This window comes from Neodiprion virginianus, chromosome 3 (assembly GCF_021901495.1).
Source record: "Neodiprion virginianus isolate iyNeoVirg1 chromosome 3, iyNeoVirg1.1, whole genome shotgun sequence".
NCBI lineage: Eukaryota > Metazoa > Arthropoda > Insecta > Hymenoptera > Diprionidae > Neodiprion > Neodiprion virginianus.
The window spans coordinates 41,503,631-41,525,316 of NC_060879.1; the positions used below are offsets into that span (position 1 = coordinate 41,503,631).

The 21,686-nt window shown below is 40.5% G+C and overlaps 4 protein-coding genes across 4 annotated transcripts in view; 2 read left to right on the forward strand and 2 right to left on the reverse strand.

The window, feature by feature from the left end:
* Positions 1-799: 799 nt before the first annotated feature.
* Positions 800-8,050, reverse strand: LOC124300161 (protein cornichon homolog 4). The gene is made up of 4 exons (XM_046753867.1): positions 7,763-8,050; positions 4,383-4,451; positions 3,426-3,679; positions 800-2,819 (listed from the first exon to the last, which is right to left on the reverse strand). The coding sequence occupies exons 1-4, from the start codon at positions 7,835-7,837 to the stop codon at positions 2,753-2,755; spliced, it is 465 nt and encodes a 154-aa protein (XP_046609823.1). The 5' UTR covers positions 7,838-8,050; the 3' UTR covers positions 800-2,752.
* Positions 8,051-8,530: 480 nt separating this feature from the next.
* LOC124300160 (exosome complex component RRP41) lies at positions 8,531-9,960 on the forward strand. The gene is made up of 3 exons (XM_046753866.1): positions 8,531-8,979; positions 9,063-9,362; positions 9,449-9,960. The coding sequence occupies exons 1-3, from the start codon at positions 8,809-8,811 to the stop codon at positions 9,803-9,805; spliced, it is 828 nt and encodes a 275-aa protein (XP_046609822.1). The 5' UTR covers positions 8,531-8,808; the 3' UTR covers positions 9,806-9,960.
* Positions 9,941-12,855, reverse strand: LOC124300159 (trifunctional enzyme subunit beta, mitochondrial). Its single transcript, XM_046753864.1, has 7 exons — positions 12,695-12,855; positions 11,912-12,095; positions 11,416-11,791; positions 11,161-11,335; positions 10,803-11,083; positions 10,303-10,608; positions 9,941-10,191 (listed from the first exon to the last, which is right to left on the reverse strand). Exons 1-7 carry the CDS (start codon positions 12,756-12,758, stop codon positions 10,147-10,149), a joined length of 1,431 nt encoding a protein of 476 aa, XP_046609820.1. The 5' UTR covers positions 12,759-12,855; the 3' UTR covers positions 9,941-10,146.
* A 3,669-nt stretch (positions 12,856-16,524) lies between these two features.
* Positions 16,525-21,686, forward strand: part of LOC124300426 (uncharacterized) — a 36,770-nt gene continuing 31,608 nt past the window's right edge. The window contains exon 1 of the mRNA XM_046754523.1: positions 16,525-17,882. Coding sequence (XP_046610479.1) covers positions 17,828-17,882 — 55 coding nt within the window. The 5' untranslated portion in view covers positions 16,525-17,827. The remainder of the gene's footprint in view (positions 17,883-21,686) is intronic.

Sequence of the window (21,686 nt, forward strand, 5' to 3'; positions counted from 1 at the left end):
GCAGCGAAACCTCGGTTTCACGTTGTGCCAGCTATTAGTATTTAAGAAGCATGCACTTACCACGATAAATCTTGCGTTTAAAGTACGATAAACGGTCTTATACCACACGTTATACGTTATACGTCTGCACTAACACGCGACTGGATAATGACTTTTGTTTTTGTCTAGCTCAAATATAACAACGGTATTCTGTTCATTTGATCCGTAACTCAATTGAACACACGCTTTTGAAATTCCAAAACTCGTAACGTAACGTTAACAAGTTTTCTTTCGCTCAAACAAACAATTTATATTCTTACGTGCCTAGCATCCGCGTGTAAGAATTCACGTGTAAACACAGCTTGCGCCTTTGATTCTATAGCGGATTTCCTTTAATTCGTTTCAAATAAATGTCTCATCATCGGGTAGCATTGTTTGGGCTGAAGAGGATCCGGATAAACCTTTGAAGTTTGAAGAGGAAAAATAGGAGGGGAAATAATGAGAAAAAATAAATAAATAAATAAATAAATAAATAAATAAATAAGGAAAATTAATCACGGCGTGTTCAGATATTTTATCTAGATGTACAAAAAGTCCTATTTTCTTTTCTATTTCATCCCACCCCCCTTCTTCGCACCGGTTTATCGTCTTTGCTTTTTTCCTTTTTCGTTCCTCATCGCGATCAACCGTCTGCAATCGCCAAAACTCCGGCAAGGCGAACGGGGTGGGGGAAAAAAAAAAAACCCAGAAGGATTCTAGAGCGGAGAATTATTGGACACCCTCCAGGGTGACCTTCCTCCTTAACAATGACTAAGGAGGGACGTTGATACGTGAATATAGCAACTTTATTATATGTATATGTGTATGTATACATACCCCGACCAAAGTACGAGCAGAGGCGAAAGCGGACAGGGAGTGGCTGCAGGGGTCGAAGAATCGAGCAATAACATGTATTCATGCAAGTATGTGCAATCCATGTATAACGTATGTACAATAGTGTTTGTATAATTATATGTATTGAACAGTTGGAGCTCCGCAGTGATGAATTCTATACATATTAAAATATACATAATTTCAGTATACATACGATAATAGCAACCGTTTCAATTGAACTTCGGATCGACTTTTATAATACATATTAGGTACAACTGTTATATATATATACCTGTATATTCAATATATCCAGACCACATGACTAGCTCTACATTATATGCATAGGTATATAACTATAATACAGGCTTATACCGTTAATTTATTATACTTGTACGCACTGGCTTGAAACTTGGCTTAATTACATATGCATTACGGTACGTATAATAATTTAAAGTATCCGCGTAACTGAAGTTTATTATTATTATTATTATTATTATTATTATTATTATACATATAATTTCGGCGTTGTATCGCACCGTAGCAAGACAATTTAAATCTATTTACAGTACACATGTACACATATTGCGCCGACAACGTAAAAAAAAAAAAATTGGGTAAAAGAAGTGAGAGAAATTTTCGTTCATATTATAAAAAGGGGTAAAAAAAATTTTTTAAAAGTAATAAACAACGTAAAAAGAAAAAGCAACACGCGAAGTTTAAATCATCCACCGTCTGCCTCGTGTTGCAGAGAGAGGGCGGGGGGGGGGGGAGGAGGAGGGTCGTCGTATATATGTTTGAGATAAAACTGTTACCCGGTCACGGCGGCTAACACAGGCAATTCCGAGGGCAATTCACAGGCCGACAGGGGCGAAAAACATGTTTGAACAAAGGGCTCTACGCGTATTTACCACGTACGTAGGTATGTATACGATGATTGTTGTAGGCAAGCGGGAATGAAAACAATGAAGTGTATTGTACTACACCGATATCGCGATAGTACAAAAAAATATACACGACGATGTACATTGCGCATACCACATTTGTATTACACGATTGAAGGCTGGCCGATAATAATAATAGAAATAATAATAATAATATATTATACGTATGACTGGACATGGGTATGTTCGAAAAACGAAATGATCGGTTGATGTTTGTTTCATTTTTTTTTCAGCCGACGGCGAAACTTTCTCCATTGTTATAATGTTTGATCGTATAATATTTTGATCTTCGTTTATATTTTAGGTTTCAAATTTCGTCTGGGGGAGTGCTTTAATCACCGAAATTCGAGAAATCGGATTAAGTAAAAAAAAATATATATACACAATGTTAGATCTTCATTACATTGCGGACAATGTAATCAGAATAAAGGTGTATAAACGTTTCGTTGTAAACGTTTACGTAATATAAACTTTGAAGATTACATGGTGTCGACATATTTCGGTTTCGAAATCGAAAGTTGTGCAACGATTCTTCACAAACAGTGAAAATATGCAATTAACACTGATTGTAAGTGGTAAGGAAGAAATATTTACTGCGCGCATTCCAGGGGAAAAAAATAACTGAATTCAGTACTACCATTTTTGTTTTTTTCATTAGTTAAGGAGAAGGTAACTTTTTTAATTAGCTATTTTTCCGATTATTACGGCATTGCGGTAACGTACTTATACAAGATCATATATTATATAATGATCGTGGAAATTTTCAGTCTCTTGATTAGAACCGCGATTGAAATGATACCTTATAAATTATAAATAAATTAGAGTGGTTATTACTGTACACTAATGGTCTAAGAAAAAAAAAAAAAAAAAAAAATGAACATACATGGTCAAACTTTTGATGTATACATGCATGGGAAAGAAAAATTATCACAATGGATCGAAGCTGTTATGTGATTAGACTAAAACTCAACCATGTCGTCTTCGTCTCTTCTGATCGGATCCCCCTTCAGTAGCGCAATAATCATGCTGTAAAAATGTTGATATTTGAGAAAAATATGCCTAGTATTTAACGCTATTGCGAAACCATGCATGCAGCGTGGTTATACAGTCATAAATTATACCGGTATATCCGACATTTTGTACGAGTTAACGGACGGGAACACCAAATATTCCAACAATCTATGTACACATGTTGTACAGTTGGAGAAATTTTGAAATATGCCATTCACGATTCACTGCGGCTCGAATGTCAGCGACTGGTATAAAGCAGAGCGCAAATAGCAACTTCGAAATTCAAAACTGGGGGAAAAACAAGGTTGAAGGTATAGTAACGTTACCGTAACGAGATGTTGAAGGATAATAATTTTTTTAATTCTACAGTGATTTTTAAGGAACTAAGATTTCGAAATATGCGAGTGTGTTTTGTCTTATTAATTGCGGTTTTCTAAATTTCAGACAATTCGAAATATCGCGAAATAACGGTTTTTCCTCAGTATGAATCGTTACGAGGAAACGTCATTAGTAGTTATATTAGTTTCAATAACATGGGAAAGCTTTTCTTGTTCAAAAAGATTGCGTAAGCTGTGAAGAGAGGACACATATCTAATAAGCGCTGTGAACTTGCGGACTCACCAGTACAGATATATGAAGAAGAAGACGAGATAATATCCGAGATAGACCATGCAGTCCCTGAGGTGTTTCTTCAGCTGGCCATGGTTGTGGATCTCGGTTGGGTCGTAGATCCCCATGTTGCCCGTGGGTACTGTCAGAAATTCGTACACGAGCCAAAGAGCCATCGGTAAATTGACGACCATGAGGATCCATTGACCGTGGAAGAGTAGCAGGACGACGAGGAAGACGTGCCCGACGATTTTCGGTAGAACCCACTGCGCGAAAGGAACAATATAGAAATGTGCAAAAAGGAAAGCATCGTGGGGAATAATGAAAGAAACAATTGAACAATCAAAAACCTACAATTAGCTAAATGAATTCTTTTGTACAAGGACTGAAAGATTCTCTCATTTGCACAAACGTCGAATTGATTCGGCATTTTGAGTGAAACATATATATGCCTCCTTGAAACCATCGCCTCATATATATATATATATATATACATATTTTTTTTATCAAACGTTGCATATCCGTCGAGTTTCCGTCCTCTGTAAAATGATTTCGCGATTGAAGTGTTCGCGCAGGTTCCGCTTTTGCAGTAAATGTATATACGTTGACACGTGTGTCTGTGCATCGTTGCGGTTGATAAGAGAAAAGTGTACACACGTGTGATACTCGAGATGAAAAGTAGTTGTAACGTATAATTGGGTCAAGAATCATTCGGGCCTCTCAATACGGCGTAACGATATCATAATATTAAAAGGCGTGGGAAAGTCGACGTCGACGACGAAGAAATAACGAGGTAGAAAATCGGAATATTTTTAGCACCGAATATCTTTGAATAACAATTATTTAGGCGATCGTTTTGGCGTCGAGGTTGAGCAAGACGGGAATTCCTCGATAATTGACATCCAGCAAATTGATGTGCGGTTGTTGTAAACACTGTGCACGGTGACAATTAGGCAAAACCGGAATTACCGTGTTCAATTTCGAGCAGCACTGCTGGGCGTTCAGGTAATCGCATTCAAGGTCCGAAAGCGTAATCACCTGCCGTTCTTGTTAAGGAAAATCTAATCCAAGAACAATCACAGAGCTCAGAAATTACGCCCCCCACCCCCGCACTCCTACTATGTGAGCCGCGTGCATACCTCCGCTCTGTTTCATCCTTTCCTCCAGGATTAACCCTCCGAGTCCTATTATGCCGGTGGAGATCGATATTGCTATAGGTATACATGATAGAGCTATAGGTATATACATCTGTTATACCGAGAGTCAGGTATTATACGATCGCCGCGAGATAATGCCAATAAAACTGGGTCAACGATGGATAATAACAGCAATATCTTAATTTGAAACTTTACCCTCCGTATATCGTACATTTCATTACTCCTTTACACATCATTAGCTTTTACATTTTCACTCTGGTTTTTCCTTTTTATTCATTTTCTTGTCTATATTATACCCTTTCTTTGTTCATCTCTGTTTTTTCACACACACCCAATTTTCAAACGACTATAAGACTACACCCAATTATTCTGCTATATCGTATAACGTAAGCTTTGGATATAGGGTATTATAATAAGCGCTAAATGTCAAATGAAAATGTTATAGGTATGCGTAGCTCTTGGACTCTTCAGATATAAGGATACGCAATAAACTGGTAGGATGTAGAATAACGTCTAAAGTTTATAGGCTTTACAACTCTCCGTTGATGCATTATGTACAACTCTCGACGATATTTTTTGCGTCAAATTTAACGTCATTTTCGTGTTTGAACAATTAATTATTTCAATTCATAATTCAAGCGAAATGGTTCTAAAAATTATGCTGTCGAATTTTATCAACCCTTTCATACCAGGAATATTCGTATTAATCTTCAATAGTTTTGAAGGTATCATCTTCAACTCGCGCGAATCACGTTCCGTGACGGATCGATACGGCATCTGATCGATCGTAACTTGCGCACATCTATTCCAGTTTGATTCGGTTCGGTTTGATGACATTAAGTTTTTTAATAGAGCACGTCAAGTTTCTCAACATAACAAAATGATTGTGGAATGATTATTGATCGACAACAATGAATTTAAACACTGAATAGAAATCAAAATGGCCGCCATTGATACGCTCGAAATTATAAAGATCACGCACAGACGTTGTTTCAGGCAATTTGAAATAACATGACAGTCATGTTGATTCGGTTATTACATCAATTTCTGTAGGACAGCCTATAAAGTGTATACATACATACTGAGAGAATATCTTGAAAGTTAACACTCGGTCACCGCCGACTCGGCACCACTCACATTATTCGTCTGTTTTTCGCAGGCTGGCCATCCCATATTTAATTTTAAACTGCGAAAGACCGAAAATCGAAAAAAAATCCCTAAAGCTTATCACATTAGGTGTGATCACTCATAAAAATTTCGATGGAATCAAAAACTCAAATTATTATTCATGGACGATTTGACAAGGAATGCCCCATACGTAAAACGAAAACATAATCGTCGTCGTCGTCGATGCAATCATTTTTCGGCCTTTCACAGTTTAAAATTGAATATATATAGATGTTTGCAAACTTATCGACATCACGTTAATATACAACGATTATAGTTTTTTGCTATCATTATGTCAACGTGTAATTTCGTGTCAGATGACTTCAAGCGTTAACTGGCATCATCACGATGAACGATCGCTGAAGATAAGCTATGTTTGATTTACGTTGCATACAGCAACGGTTTGGGTCATTGTACTTGTACAAAATATATACACTCATATTATATCTACACATGTCCGTAATTAGTTTCAGTAATGGTTCAGATAAAAACAGTTCCGCTGGACACACAGCCAGATGTGGCGTGTTATTTTGGATTAATCGATATTTCTTTTGTCGTGTCCTGTACGTATAGTGGAAATCAGAGAAGCGCCTACGAACGGTTTGAACAAAGCATGTGAGAGAAAATAGCCACTGCGAGCACCTACATAGGTATAATGTATAATCCATTCTCTGACGAGCACCGAGAGCTTTGTTGTAAACTAGATGATGTGTTGTTAAGGCGTCTGGGACTCGTGTAAATCGGACATTTGGAAACATTTCGGCACGGCATCGAGCGTAAGTTCGAGGCACGAATAATGATGTATGATATGTTAATCCTGGGAGGAAATTCATACCGACATCATATCATCGTTACCCGCGAGAAAACAAGCAAACGAATAAGTTTTCTAAACTACCTGTGCACGAAATTGTAAATTTTATGCGTATATCTATATGGACACGTGATACTCTGATTGCCAAAGAAGAAAAAGTTCGACACCGGGGTCAGGTTAACTAGGTAATTTAAACTTTGAAAGATGCAACGTATAGTTTTCCCAGAGCAATCTCGACACGAGAGGCGCCGCTTTAGAGCTTGCGTAATATCTGCTTGCATTAAAAACTGCAAACGACGGTGAGATAGACGTTGAATTGAGCGATTATTTAATATAGGGCTATTTTTAATTTATGTACTGCGACAAACTCGTGGCTGCTACCAATTCTCAAAAACCGTGCGGGTCGTGAAAGACAAATAAACGATATAAACTCCCCTGAAACTATGCAGAATCTATTTAAACAGAGATATAAACGGAAAGTCGTCAATGTCAATTAAACAGGTGCGTTTTGTAAGACTATTTATTCAAGACGTTTTCACATCTATAAATATATTTCGAGTTTTCATCTTCTTTTATCTGTAGGTTTCTATTATAAATCATAGACAAGATATACTTGTACGTCATATACATTGTACACGCATATTGCAGGACTGATTGTTAACCAAAACGAAACCACGATATTGGTGTCTTCTATAAGCCTATTAACATTTTTGCTGCCCAACACAGAACAATGGAACTATTTCAACGACATATTTGACGCGAGCGTTGACGGAAGTATGCAGACGGTTACCGCTGAAAAAAAAAACATTTCCAGACCATCACTCAGCGGGTAAGTGGGCCTAGAGCCATAAGAATCCGTGTTAGCGATCCTTTTTTACCTGCGGGAGCTGTTTAACACTCAATCTCGTTAGATACACAAAACCCAGTTAGGGCAACCGTCTTTGACAGTCTTCGGTCATCGCCGTGGGTTTCGTTGCAGACTTTGAATTGGCGGTTGTTGCACCCTACTACTCCCTGACGTTTATTTAGGGTATTCTAAGGCACCATGGGCGAAACATGACAACGTGAAATTCCCTAGAAATCTTGGACTACGTCAAAGCAACCGAGTAAACATCAAACAACATACACCGAGATGTTTATGCAACGTAAATTCATCGATAACGTACAGCGTAATATAACGCTAATCAAAAAGCATTACAATTAAAAAAGGATACAAAATACACAAGCAGAAAAAGCACAGCGCCGGTGTCGAATAGAGCAAACGCGAACAACAGCGGCTCGGAAACCATGATTTCTACACGTAATTCAGCTGTCAGTAAGTTCTCAGATTAGAACTAAATTATATCGGGAACAATTTTGATTCGGTAAGCGTAACACCAAAGAATTAAATCTTTGTTTTTACAGAAAAGGTGTGGGTAAATCTATAAACTACCGACTGTCGTGGGTCTGTCAAAGCCTCGTCAAGCACACTTCACGCCTCTTGCCACCAAGCATACCACTTGGCCGAGAAGAAAATGCCCTAGAATCGCAGAAAACCTTCGAGGCCGCATTGGAAAGCGACTACCGTACTGTCAGTGGCTTGCGTACATTTTTCAAGGCACAACCATTGACTTATAAAGGGCACAACACCTCACATCCACTTTGGCTCTAAAGGGTGTGTTTCGAAGTTAGCTCCCAGTGCTGTCAATCATCTCTTATCTCTTTTGCGCTGCCGAGTTCGTGGGTAAATCTGCGTCTGTTCAAGGGATTTCTAGCGCTACAAACTAGTTACTAGCGAATTTAAACATGCTGATCATGCCTAAGCACAAATTTGTGCGCTTAATTTGAACACTGAATAATATTATTTACATTAACCTGATTAACTTTCCGTGCGCGTTCGGAGGGCGAAGTGGGCGAACGCTAGTCGATAATCTTATATCTTAGTAATTTGACAGTGCTGCCGGTACACGAACGCGTTTGGTAAGTGTTTCGTGGGTGTCGTTGGGCTTTCCATCTTCGTTTATTCCGATGATTCATGTTACCAACAAAACATATCTTTACTTACCGTCGAACACCTAGCTCACTTTAGTTATTAGTATAGCCACGGTATAGCAGGAAAGATTATGGTCAAAGCCGTCAAAGCCTCACGAAAGCGTGGTTGAAAGGCCGAGACAAATTAGGTTGGGTCAAGATCGACAACAAACGGGTACACCACGCGATTCTACAATCGACTAATTGTAAAAGGAAAGTGATACCGAAAGTATACAAAGTAAATTTCACAATGTCTGGCCAAGACTTAGTGTCGGACCAAGGACTAAGAGTCGATGGACGACGAGCAAATGAGTTGAGACAGATTCGAGTTCGAATGGGTGTCTTCGGGCAGTCGGATGGGAGTGCTTACCTAGAACAGGGCAACACAAAAGTTTTGGCTGCAGTGTACGGGCCCCATCAGGTTATTTGCTATGACATATTTCAGTTATTCACATCCATAATTCTCTTAACTTGCTCATTGACAATAACAATTGTTTGCTACAGCCAAGAGGAGGGGGTCGTGGTGGGAACAGAAGTGGCACGGGAATTATAAATTGCCAGTACAGTATGGCTGTGTTCAGTTTTAGTGCCGGTGAGCGCAAGAAACGACCACGCGGTGATCGGAAGACCCAAGAAACGTCCCTGCAGCTACGCAGGGCTATCGAAGCTATTGTACAAGTAGAACTGTATCCTCGCTCTCAAATCGACGTGTTTGTCGAAGTCCTTCAGTCCGACGGCAGTGATTATTGCGCAGCAGTAAACGCAGCGACTCTCGCTCTAATCGACGCTGGTATTCCCATTAAGGTACTTCTAATAATAACTTCTTACGCACTGTGCTTTTACTGATTTCTACTATAAAAACAATGAAATTTGATATGCTTTACTTACAGGATTACTCTGTAGGATGCACAGCAACGATAGCCAGCATGGGAGCTTCGGAAGAAATCGACAGTAAGGATGAGACAGGATCTGGAACAGGAATAGTCGATGCAAATCATATGGAGGAATGTACAGGAGCGACGACATTAACTGTCGTTGCTTTACCAGGAGCCCCTGGCTGTAATTATGAGTCAGATACCGACAATTCCGGTTTAGTAGTCGTGGCGCAAGGAACTGGCGCACGACTCCATCTCTCCAGGCTCGAAGGGCTCAGGCAACGAGCGTTGCAGGGCTGTCGGGATACAAGGGTGATTCTTGATCAAGCAGTTAGATTCCATTTAACGACACATGATCCTCATTTTATTTAGTACTATGTTTAATTCATCCCCATATTTGTTTTACTTATATATGTGTGTATGTATCGTCAGCTATGCATATGAAATGAACTAAGGAAAATTTTAAATGGATCATGATTTATTGTACTATTTCATTACGCTTTTTTGTTCCTTTTTTCAAGGTGTAATAAATCTTAAAAAATATATACATGTACACATTTACATAACAGATATCTCCGACTGTAAAAATATAAATTCGTTCTTTCAGCATAGTTTTGAAAGGGTTCGTACTCTTTTGCATTTATAAATCGTTTAATGCAGTGTATCGTATTTACGAATAGAAGATTAGAATAGTTTGTTATTCTGCAGTTCCGTTAAAGTTTGGCATCTGGGTGTCTCTCCAGTATCATTCCAACTCCCTGTAAATAAAGATAAATGGTTCATTCGTCATTGATTACTGTAGCGTATGCCAGGCTTCAAGATCCAAGAATTAAAATTTGTGTATAATAAAATAAGAAATCATTGCTGACCTGACCACCAGCAGCGCAGGCAGCAATTAGCCCGAATTGTTGATCCTCTCTGATCATGCGGTTTGCTGTGTGAGTTGCTAATCTAACTCCAGTAGCGGCGAAGGGATGTCCGATAGACAGAGAACCACCCCAAGCGTTCCACTTGTTGATATCTGGCACACCAATTTTACCTGATCTACCCATATATTTCTGTGCAAACCAATCAGAATCCATGGCTTTCAAGTTTGCTAGAATTTGTGCAGCAAACGCCTCATGCACTTCCCAGACTCCTATGTCATTCAAGCCCAGGCCGGCTTTTTCCAACACCTGTAAGGCGTTTAATTTATATACATTTTTGTATTTCGTGCAACCTGTATTTAATGTAACTAGATATTTCCATTAATTGGGGGATCAAAAAATTTGTTCCATATGTTCGAATTTTATAGTTCCAGTACTTAAACCAGCCAAATTTCGTATTCGTATGACAGGGTCAAAATAAAAGCTAGGGAAGATAATTTTACCTTTGGGATAGCATAGGCAGGTCCCAGGAGCAATTGGTCGACCGGATCCTGCGATACATAAGTAAAGTTCCTCAGATATGCTTTTGGTTTCAGTCCAAGCTGCTTAGCCCTTTCTTCAGTCATGATGAGAGCAGCGGATGCTCCGTCAGTCAGGAAAGATGCGTTAGCTGCTGTAACAGTCCCGTATGGTTTAACAAACGCTGGCTTAAGCTTAGCTAGCTGTTCTGGTGTAGAAACTCGAATTCCATTGTCCTTGTCAATGACCTCATTCACACCAGGCACTGAAAAGATGTGAAACTGTGTTAATCAACAAATATACATGTGCTATGAAATTATCCAGTAACGTTGAGGGAATTACCTTTGAATGGCGCAATATCAGATAAAAATCCTTGCTGTTGGGCTTGGGAAGCGAGAGTATGCGAGCGCAAGGCATACTGGTCCTGTTCTGCCCGAGTTACTCCAAATGCTGAAGCTAACCTGTCGCCACTGTGACCCATGGTTTCTCCGCTAGAGAATTCAGCTACCGCTGGCAACTAACAGAATCGAAATACATGGTTAAATATTGACATTTAACACAACTATTCATTACAACAATTTATAACTTTCTGCTTACCTCTGGAACAAAGTGGCCAGGCCTGATGCTAGCCAGGAGACCCAACTTCTGAGGTAAAGTCTTTGCTTTATTGGCACGCAGCATTAAGGATCGCATGTTGCGGCTGTGCCTGATTGGTACATCGGACATGAACTCTACACCACCGGCAACGATAACGTCGTACACGCCACAGGCAATCAGACCAACGCCAGTAGTTATAGCCTGATTACTGCTGATACACGCCATGGTTATAGTATGTGCGGGTGTCTTCTGGCTGAAGCCTGCAGCCAGTGCTGCTTCTCGACCAACATTGGAGGTCTTGACTTCCTGGATAACTGTGCCGTACGTTATATATTCTACCAAGTCTTTGTCAATTCCAGTCTTGTTTACAAGGCTCCTGAAATTAATGTTCCAACAGGTTGGGTATTACGTTAAACCTCTTCATTTTCAGGTGTAATAAATTTTGGTTTTAAATCTTTCAACCAATAAAATAAATAAATAAATACATAAAACTCACAGCAGGGCATGCCTGGCAAGATCATGAGGCATGAGCTTGCTGTATTGTGTGCCTGACAAAAGAAACGGAGTGCGAACTCCATCGATGTAGACGATATTCTTTCCAGCCGGACTTCCCCCCTTTGTCGCATAACCTCTGTCCCCATTTCTGGTTCCGTTGAGGTTTTTCAAAGCCAGAGGAAGAGCTACATGCACAAATTAAACAGATTAGCATCGCACTTTGCTCCTTCAGATGCGAGCGAAGAGTTGAAAAGTTATTTGGAACAAATATGAAAAAAATTGTGAATGGGTAGGGTAATAGACTTTTAAAAATAAAAGAAGGCTTACTCTATCAGCCGAATATGCTAACAGTAATAAAAATAAGACAGTGAAGCCTGGTAGAATTAAATCTTGCCAAATTTCATAAAACATGTAGTACTTTTATCACAGTATTATTAGTGAAAAATTGTATATTGCGCTTGATTGCTGAATCTGTCGGCTGACTTCAGCTTGATGGCAAAATTAGAAAACAATGGGCATGAGGTATTCCTGTGGCAAATTACGGTTTCCTCAATCGTGTTTTGCATATTACCGATTGGCTAATTAGCTTCAATTGCAACAGCATGCGGAACGTGACCGAGTGTACTTTGCACCGCGTTGAGCCAAGCAGGGCAAGGGGCACAATTGAATGGCACGGTATGTGCGGGGCGATGGCTCATCCAATTACACACTGATCGATTTCTTAAAGTCTATCAATCTAGCCGAGAAAAAAATCGTTATAAATCGGTGTGTTTATCGATTTTACCTGCGGTTTGTGAGCCGATACCGTGATTTAGGCGTATTAGATTTCTCGCTAGATACGTTGCCATGTTTTTAATATTACTATCAACAATATAAATAAACCAAGCACACTTTAAACACTCCGCTTTCCACTAGCAGCCTTCTGCCAAGTGCCAAAGTCTCGAAACAGTTAGCTATATCTAGAGAGTGCTTAGCTGGAATAAATTAAGATATTTACTAATTTGCCGTGTACGGATTCAGGTTCTTCGTATCTCCGCTTGAGCGCTAGCATTCACTTCATAAACTAGCGGGATTTTTAAGAGTCGTCGCCTGAAATGATGACTGAATCAGCGTTTATTTGCACGTACAATAAGAAAACTTTTTTCAATTATAAGTAAAAATCTCAAAACGATAATTTCAATTCATAGTAGACCATTAAAACGTATTAAAAATAACAAAGGTTGTTTTTGCACGGATAAACTTAAAGATTTTGCACTGAAAATGGATTTTCAAAGATTTCGTCTTGGTACAGAATTTATGCGTTCTTTTTTACGTTGTTTCATCTGCTCTCTAGGGAAGGTTAATCTTGAAAAATTGTACAGTCATATTATTCGTTTGCGTTTACTGCCACTTGGATTCTGTGATACCACATCTCCGCTTCGCTCCGTTCGGTCGGCTGGATCGAAGATGGCACTATACTTAACTAATAACTTGAAGTCGAGTTAGAAATAATATAGTGCAACGGAACAATTATTCTACAGAGCTGAGAATTTCGCCAATGGCTGTAAGTTACGCGAGGAAACGAATATTATGTTAAGCACTCGGATAATCACGCGATAAAAAATAGCCAAAATATGTTAGATTTTTGCCATAGATAGATAATACGAGCATCTTCGATTACCGCCGCAAGCGTGTTCAGTCAACTCTTGACAAATCGCAGTTATTCAGAAATCTGCTTACTATAACTTTCACCAATTATTTCTACGATTCCGGTACTTTCGACTGAAACAATCGGAGGCAGAGACCGTCGATAAATGCACCGGCTTTCTTCCCACCGACCGGAAATTGGCTCGTTATCAGCACTGGATACTGCAGAATACCAAGAATAATACAACTTGCGGTTCTTGGATTCCAGCCACGGACGAAGAAGGTATCGGATATAGGTCGGGGCGCAGGTGGAAAACTATGAGGGGATCAAGTGTAATATAGGGTGCTTTGTATAATAATGCAATGTATCGGCTGTAGAACGAAACCTGCAATTATTTACCTAGGCATAAATTCACGAGGGTGTACTTACAGGCAATTAATCTTTGTGACACAAGATCCACCCATCGGGCTATATGTATGCATATACGTTACAGATGTATCGGTAGCTATAGCCAGAGAGAAATCTCTATAGCCGTGAATTATACAAGGGAGTATATTAAAGGCAACACGGAGCAAGGAACAGGGGGTTTCTGGATGTAGGTACTTATAGGTTGTAGCAGTTATACTCGTATCGTGACTTTGCTAGGTTTTTATCCCGTATTTTGGCCGAGATACCACTTGTTTATTCAATTGGTGCCTATATAGATTAGTGGGCATCATTGTGACGTTAATGGGGGGGATTCAGCTTGGACGGGCTAAAATAATACCTATTTTCAGTAGTTTTTTTCAAAGAAAATGAAAACACTTGGAGCAATTTGAGTTTGAGGGCTTTATCATTGAGATGTTTAAGAACATTTTTGAATTATTTCATTGAAATTAATAATAAAATCGCGGCATGGCGCATATAAGTAGCTAATGACTCCGAAATCGAGGGCTTTTGCGGTGGCGCATCTCCTGACATCACTGTCCAACTTGTAACAGATAAAAAAAAATTTTAGACTCACAAATACCATTTTGGGTTCGAGCTCGGAGCCCAAATGTTAAGGAAAAAAATTTCAAATGTATACGATTATGAAAAAAAAATTGTTCATCAATTTGTTCAAAAAATTTGGGATTCAAATTCCAAAATCAAGTCGCGTGCTCGAAGCGATAAACAAGTTTTAAAGATTCCTGGGCTTTTTTGTTGGAAATATTCTAATTCTTTCAGCATAACATAAGTAACATACGTCCGCACATCGGAAAATATATTCTAACAAATTACTTCGAGGTGGTTGTAGATCGCTAGAAAAGTGGTAAAAATTATCATATTTTTAAATAAAGTAAAAGGCTTACTGTGCCTCGACAGTCGTACAATAATCAACTCAAAATATTTAAACGGAATTATGGTCAAATCACAGGCGCGATAACATAATAAAAACTTGAGTCGACAGCTGTGATTCCGAACTTTTCTAATCTCATAGCAAAAGTTAGTTTAACCTTGTGGAAAGTGACGTAATTGATTCACCGCCGCGTTCTAATTTCTGCCCCGAATATACAATATTATAGGAATAGTTGGATCGCGCGAGTTCGTGGAAAATGTTATACACGTAGAGATTTTTTTTCGAAAGCGAGAGTGCGAGCTTTACCTCGGTATAATACGTATAAGGAAGGCAACCCCTCATGGATTCTCGAAAAGGAAAAGCAAGCACTCGCTACGGCGTGACATGCCGAAAGAAAAAACATAAAAATGGTGCCGACGACGGCGGTTACATTGGTTGAGTCAAGTCAGCTTTAGCCAAGGCTCGCGGGGGTTGTCAGGCGCCGGAGAGACAGAGACGGACCGAGATAAGAAAACGAGGGGTGGGAAACTTTGGTTTCTTTTCCCCGCGCTTTGCCACCTCGCAGCCTTTCACCCTTCTCACGCCGCTCCTTTCTCTATAATGTATTTATCCACCCGACTCGTGTCTCTTGTACCTATACATATATATTTATACATACATGTAAAGTCTGTATACAGCATCATCTTATTATAGCTCTATGCGCTGCATTTGTGGGATCCGTCAGCCACTGCCTGACATCACAATTTTCTGTCAAATTATTCTCGATGCTTTTTCGAATATATACATATACTCGATCATTTTCGATCTATCGAAATTATATCGTATGAAAATTCGATTCCACTGAATTGCTGACGTTGATTTGGACAGCGATTGGACAAGGGAAGAGGGACGAGAGATTGGATAACACAGATTATTTATCGCTAGAATGCATGCTGGAAATCATATTACAAACCCTATGATATCCACCGGGTTACTGAAAGATCGATGTAATATTGTACAATTGCTCAGCTGATTCATCCGCAAAAATTCGGAGCTTGTCATGTTATTTTCCATAGAACGAAAGCGTATAATACTTAACAAGTTTTTTTTTCCTCCAGCTCGTAAGTTGATAGATAAAAAATTCGATGCGTAATAATTCATAGAATACCATAAACTTGTGCTTCTTCACAAGGAACACATTATTATCAATCATAATTTTGATCATACGACTGGTGAACAATTCGTTGATACGTGTACGAATAAAGGGAGTTGTCGTTTATCAGAATGGAAAAGCGGCGAGAGCGAATGGGAGAATATTGTATGATACTGCTAGAACAAAGAGGTATTCGGAGTTGAAATTGAGTACTTCAGAACTTTGTCCTTTTAACCACGGGTACTTTTTCAGTCGGACGTAACGCTATTAATATCAGCATAGCTGATTCGGTGACATTCTTCAAGCTCCCGCGTCGTCACGTTTTCGTTTCAATCCTCTTTAGGCCGGGTCGTACATGTTCCAGCATCCCTAATCCCATAAATTCCGAAGTCATCCGACGCTTGAAATACGTAAATTCTGGATGATCTGGGCGCGAAGCTCGCAAAGCTCGCGAAGCCGAGCAGAAGAGGGCGGCGGACCTCGGAGTGAATCGGGCTGTCTGGCAACGAACAGGGTTGAGCTACTGCTCGGTGCGCGCGTCAGTTAGTAGTCGGCCAGACATCGCGCGTCTCGCATCTTCTTCGAAGCCGTGGGTGTCGGTTCGGGAATAGTCGAGGAGTGAGCACGTGTCGTTGCAAGGGGGAACGGACGAGGGTGTGAATTACAGCGTGGCGCATTTAAATCAGATTCGAGATTTCCTGGAGGTGCTGATTAACTCGAGGAAGAATCGAGGAGGAGAAGATATTATGATATATGAATATACGTGTATATATACACATTTATATCTATTGAACACGTACATATTAAACCGAGAGCAGAGGAAGAGAGAGGGGCGAAAAAAAAACAATCTGAAAAATTTAGGCACCCAGCCAAGTGACCTCGAGTATAGCACAAAAATATATGGCCGTCTGAAAAATGGATAATTAAAGTAGCTCCGTGCTCGTTTCTTCGCTTCTCGATATATTCGCTGTGGAAATAATAACCTTTTTACATCTATTTTCGAATACAGTATACAGCATATGTGGGGATAGATTGGAACGATCATTTTTTGAACTGCGGATTTTTCCCAGCTCGGTTCCTCGCGAATCGGGGTACTTTTTCACCGTCTGTAAGACTGTAGCTTCCGTTTCTTATAAACTGGATTGAAGCTCGGAGGAAGGATTTCCATCCGGCCGGAGGCTATACGGGGTCTTATCTGCATGCTTGGAAAGGCGGAGGCCGACTCATGCCAAACTTTCTACAGGGTGGAAAATTGCATTCCAGAGACGCCTCCGGAGAGGCAGCTGTTTTAACAACAGCAATTACCACCTAGGCGTTACTTCGTGGCGGGTAAATTTTCGGCGGGAAAATTTTTAGCGAGAGAAAGAGAGAAAAAGAGAGAGAGTGAGAGTGGAAGCGCCGAGCCCGCGATAACCGGCCGGTTATGGCATCGGGGCGCCAAGAGGGGGGAGATAAAAGTTCGAGAGGTAGATAAGCGGGCTGTTGAAAAACGGCCGTGAGGGACGACGATTTTGCGAGATGTAAAACGGCCGCGGAACCAGAAGCTTCGGGACTACGAAGCTTATATAAGAGGAGGAATCGCATCCGACACCGAGGAAACAGAGAGAGAGAGAGAGAGAGAGAGACCGATCGGTGGTCATCATCGCAGGAGGATAACCGGGGAATTTCCGGTCAGCCAGTCGGCGTGAAGCCGACGTTTTTCTGCACAGCGTAAAAATAGCCAGTGGTGAGATTGTACTGTTGGGGGGGTGTAAAAGTGGAATGCGATAGTGAGCGTGAAAGTGAGTCGTCGACCCATCACCCTGCAAGAGGCTTATTAAATGTTTGAGTGGCATCCAGAATGGTGCAGGCGGTGGTTCAAATCCTGCGCCAACTTTTACCCGTACTTCTACTCGGTGAGTTGATTCCTCGCTTAAGTCTGGTCCTTGTAGTTCACCCCGTTGTCTAAGGGAAATAAAAAACTGTACGGGTCACACCTTCTAAGGGTTTAAACCGCAACGGTGTTACGTTTATTGGTGGGATCGTCGTTGGTATTATTCTTAACCGGATTTCGATGTAATCGTAAAACAGGGATGGCTATGAAATGTATCCTGCGGATGTGTGACAGGGAAAAATTTTTTCTTGTTGAAACGGTTCCGAAAATAGAATTGTGCATTCATTGAAAATTTTCCAGTAAATATCAGAGAATCATTCTTCCTGTATTTGTGAGCATATTTCTGAGAAAAAAAAGACTAAAATCTTCAACAAGAATTTATAGTTAGATATAGATGCTTTACTTCAAATTGCTTCGAAGTGGTTGCAGGTATAGTAGATTCATTCGATTTCACTTCTATAATGGTTAATTTCATTCAGAAAAATATTTTCTGCAAACCCGTTGACAATAAGAGACTTTTTTTGGTTACGTTGATATCATTACATATCTACTTGATTTTTAAAAATTGTACTGGTATCCGTATTTTGATCGGCGAATAGCGTTATCTTGAATAATCACAACTCTTGAATAACACACAGCGACTGAAAATCTGTTAGGGTTAATTTGTAAGAATAGTTTCATTCCGCAAAACACGCTATTGCGAAGTGAAATCTAACGAGTCTACCCGATTTTTTCCCTTGTATAAGTGATTTGAAATTAGATCTCGATATCCGAGCTCTGACTGAGAACTTTGGTATTTTTTTTCCAAAACTCAAGAGCGGAAATTAATAGAAAATCCAAAAAAATTTCATAATGAAAGTGAGAGGTAGAATTTTTTTTGTACCACGAAGCTTATCGACATCGCAAATCTGCGACGAACAGTATATAACAGACAAAAATATCTAAATCCCAATTAGGTTTCGACGCTATTCAAAGCTCATAGAACTGGTTTTCTAATTTATCTGCATCTGACCGCTAGACAGTTTACATATACATGTTATATGCGTTGTCGCATAGATTTCGAACTCCAGATCATTAAAAGTTTCAAAAGTCTGCTGTGGCCTCTGTTAATTACTGTATCTCTGTGTCAGACTCGGTGTAGAAAAAAAGAAGGAAAAAAAATACCTTAGCAGGCGTGGAGTAAATGTTCGTGCAGGGTGTATTTGTACTAAAAAATTCACACCATCTCGCAGCTTTTAGCCGACGCCTTATCCAGATTCTGGAACACGTTGTACAGTAGGATAAGTATATTACTACGGGTAGAATCTCGAGCTGAAAAACAGAAATCATGTTCATTCCAAAAATCATGCTGCAGGTTTCCTCGCTTTTGCTTTTCCTTATTGTCGCCGCCGTATTTGCTCATTCAATTTTTCAAACTTTTTATTTTGACAGTAAATTTCTTCTCCCTGAAAATCGAATCAAAACTTGCTTGGTGGCATGCATACGCACCACTTACCAATTGACGGAAGACCATGTTTTCCCTTTTCTGTCATAATCGAGTCAGGTTCGATTATTTTTTTGGACTCGATAATATCGATGCATCGATTAGTTTTAGCTTAGTGGCCCTGGCAAACTAAAAGCCGATTACCTGCGTCTTGTCGGTAAGGCAGCTCCCGCCTTTCGAAGCAGAAGGAATTTTTCGCGCTTTCAAGAGTCAGCCTTATGGACTGCAGGAATGCCAATATCGTTGAAATTCCCGCCTCGACCAGAGCCCGCGATTCGTGTCTTACGGATCAGAAACGAACTCTCATAAACGAACGAATTGACTTTTCTTCATATATATTTTCCAGTCGGGATACCACGTCTGGTCCCAATCCTGCAGCGGGATAATTCCAGGCCAACTTTCTCGCATTCTTTGGAATCCTCGCGTTCCAGGCGATTCCAATGTCGCTTTCTGAAAATTCCAAGTGTTTGCGAGCTCTTCTCACTCCCGTCTTTCCACAACCAAAAACCGTCCGTTCAGCAACATTATTACTTGCAAACTTTCTCATTGCACCCGCTGATACCAGCAGCTTGCTTTACGCTGAGTAATTTGATTACGTGCAAGTATTTCAAACCTGCCAGAACCTCTTTCTGAATTATTCTTTAGTTTAATCATCAAACAAAACGAGCTCAAAATCATCAGAGTCGGACCGTAAGCACCAGAGTTTAATCATTTTGAAAATCATTATTATAAAATCTTACCTGAACTTATTTAAAATCTAGTTCATCGGTCGGATTTGCTCAGAATCATTTCATTTGCACGGGATTTTGTTCAATTCGTGTTCACTATGATTGGCACAAACGGCAGAGCTGAATATTTTTCAAAGCCATTTCTCCTCTATTTCTCAACTATTGATTCAGGGGATGCGGTTCATGTCCTGATTTCCGTCAAAGCAACGAGGACGGTTGTATTTTTTTACAAATCTTTACTGATGTACGAACCTGGAAATAAATATAGGTATTGTTCCAGCAGCTCCTCTTCTCTCTCCCTCCATCGGTATTTTTTGCGGTTAATCTTTTGCCCCGTCAACCCTTCTCAGACCTTCCTGCATTACAGTCTTTTCGGCGAAGGTTTTTATCCTTCCGTTTTCTCGTCATGCTCCCCGTAGTGCCCGGGGGAAACCTTCACAGGCTGAGCGTCAGGCGGCTAATTAATTGAAGTTTAGGTATGGTTGAATGCTGTTGGATCCAGACGTCCATTTCCATGCCCCGCACAAAGAGTGCGAATTATAGGTGTGTGTGGGCTGCGTTTATCTATGGAAAAGCTGGAGAAGCGGCGATAGTTTTCATCCGGCTAACGATAACGCATATATAGTAGGTATACCTACACAGCCCATAGCTGAAAGCCATGGAGCCTTTCAGCTTTTGACGGTGGTTGCGGAAAAGCGGCGAAGCAAATGACGTCCTTTATTCGCAAACGACACCTAGTCGACGATGCGCGAGTCGCTTGACCGAAGCTCTGCAGTCCGTATGCCGTTAATGCTCGTTAACTTCCTCCTCCTCCTCCCCCTTCGCGTCACCCAACGAGCGCTTATGAAAGCGACGTTTGTCGGACAATAATGCCAGCCACCGGATGTGTACGCGTGCAGGCCGACTCGAGGGGAGAAAATTGAAGGGGAAGAGCCGTCGCACGTGGATGCGCCAAATTCTATGTCGCATGTTGTGACGAGGGGCGTTTCACGAATGTGTCACTCATAATGGTAAAAGTCAAGGTCTTCGGTGACTTGATTTTTTTTTCAACTTTTTTACTTTTTCTCTTCTCTTACTTTCACCAGCTACAAATTCGCGAGTATTCGAGACTTCATTCAACAGCGATACAGAACTACAATTAAATGTAAGCCGTGTTGAAAAATTCACCAGTAGAATATTTTCAACCTCGTTAAAAATAAACGAGTCTCCAACAATGATCTGCATCCGAATGACGGGCTGCTGTTTACTCGAGGGTTGAAATGGTGAAAGTGAAAGCTCGAACGCGGTGTATAACAAGCTCAGATAATGCCGACAGGGAGGCGCTTCGTTGTTTGCCGAGAGAACAGGTTGCGGCTCGATGCACCGTGTAACTTGGGGGTGTTGGTGGCGGCGCCATTTCCGTTCCAGTCAGACCGCTTCCGGTCAGACTGTTCCGGTAACCCGTTGTCCGCGCCCACCCGGGCGTAACGTATGTCTGTAGAAACTGCCAGCGACGGTTTGCAACTCGCGGATAGGCACGAACAATAAATGGGACCGAAGCTCGGCCAGGCCATCAGAGGAGCTTGCGGTTGGGAGAAAAGACGCCCCCCATAATCGAGCTGAACATGGCGATGGC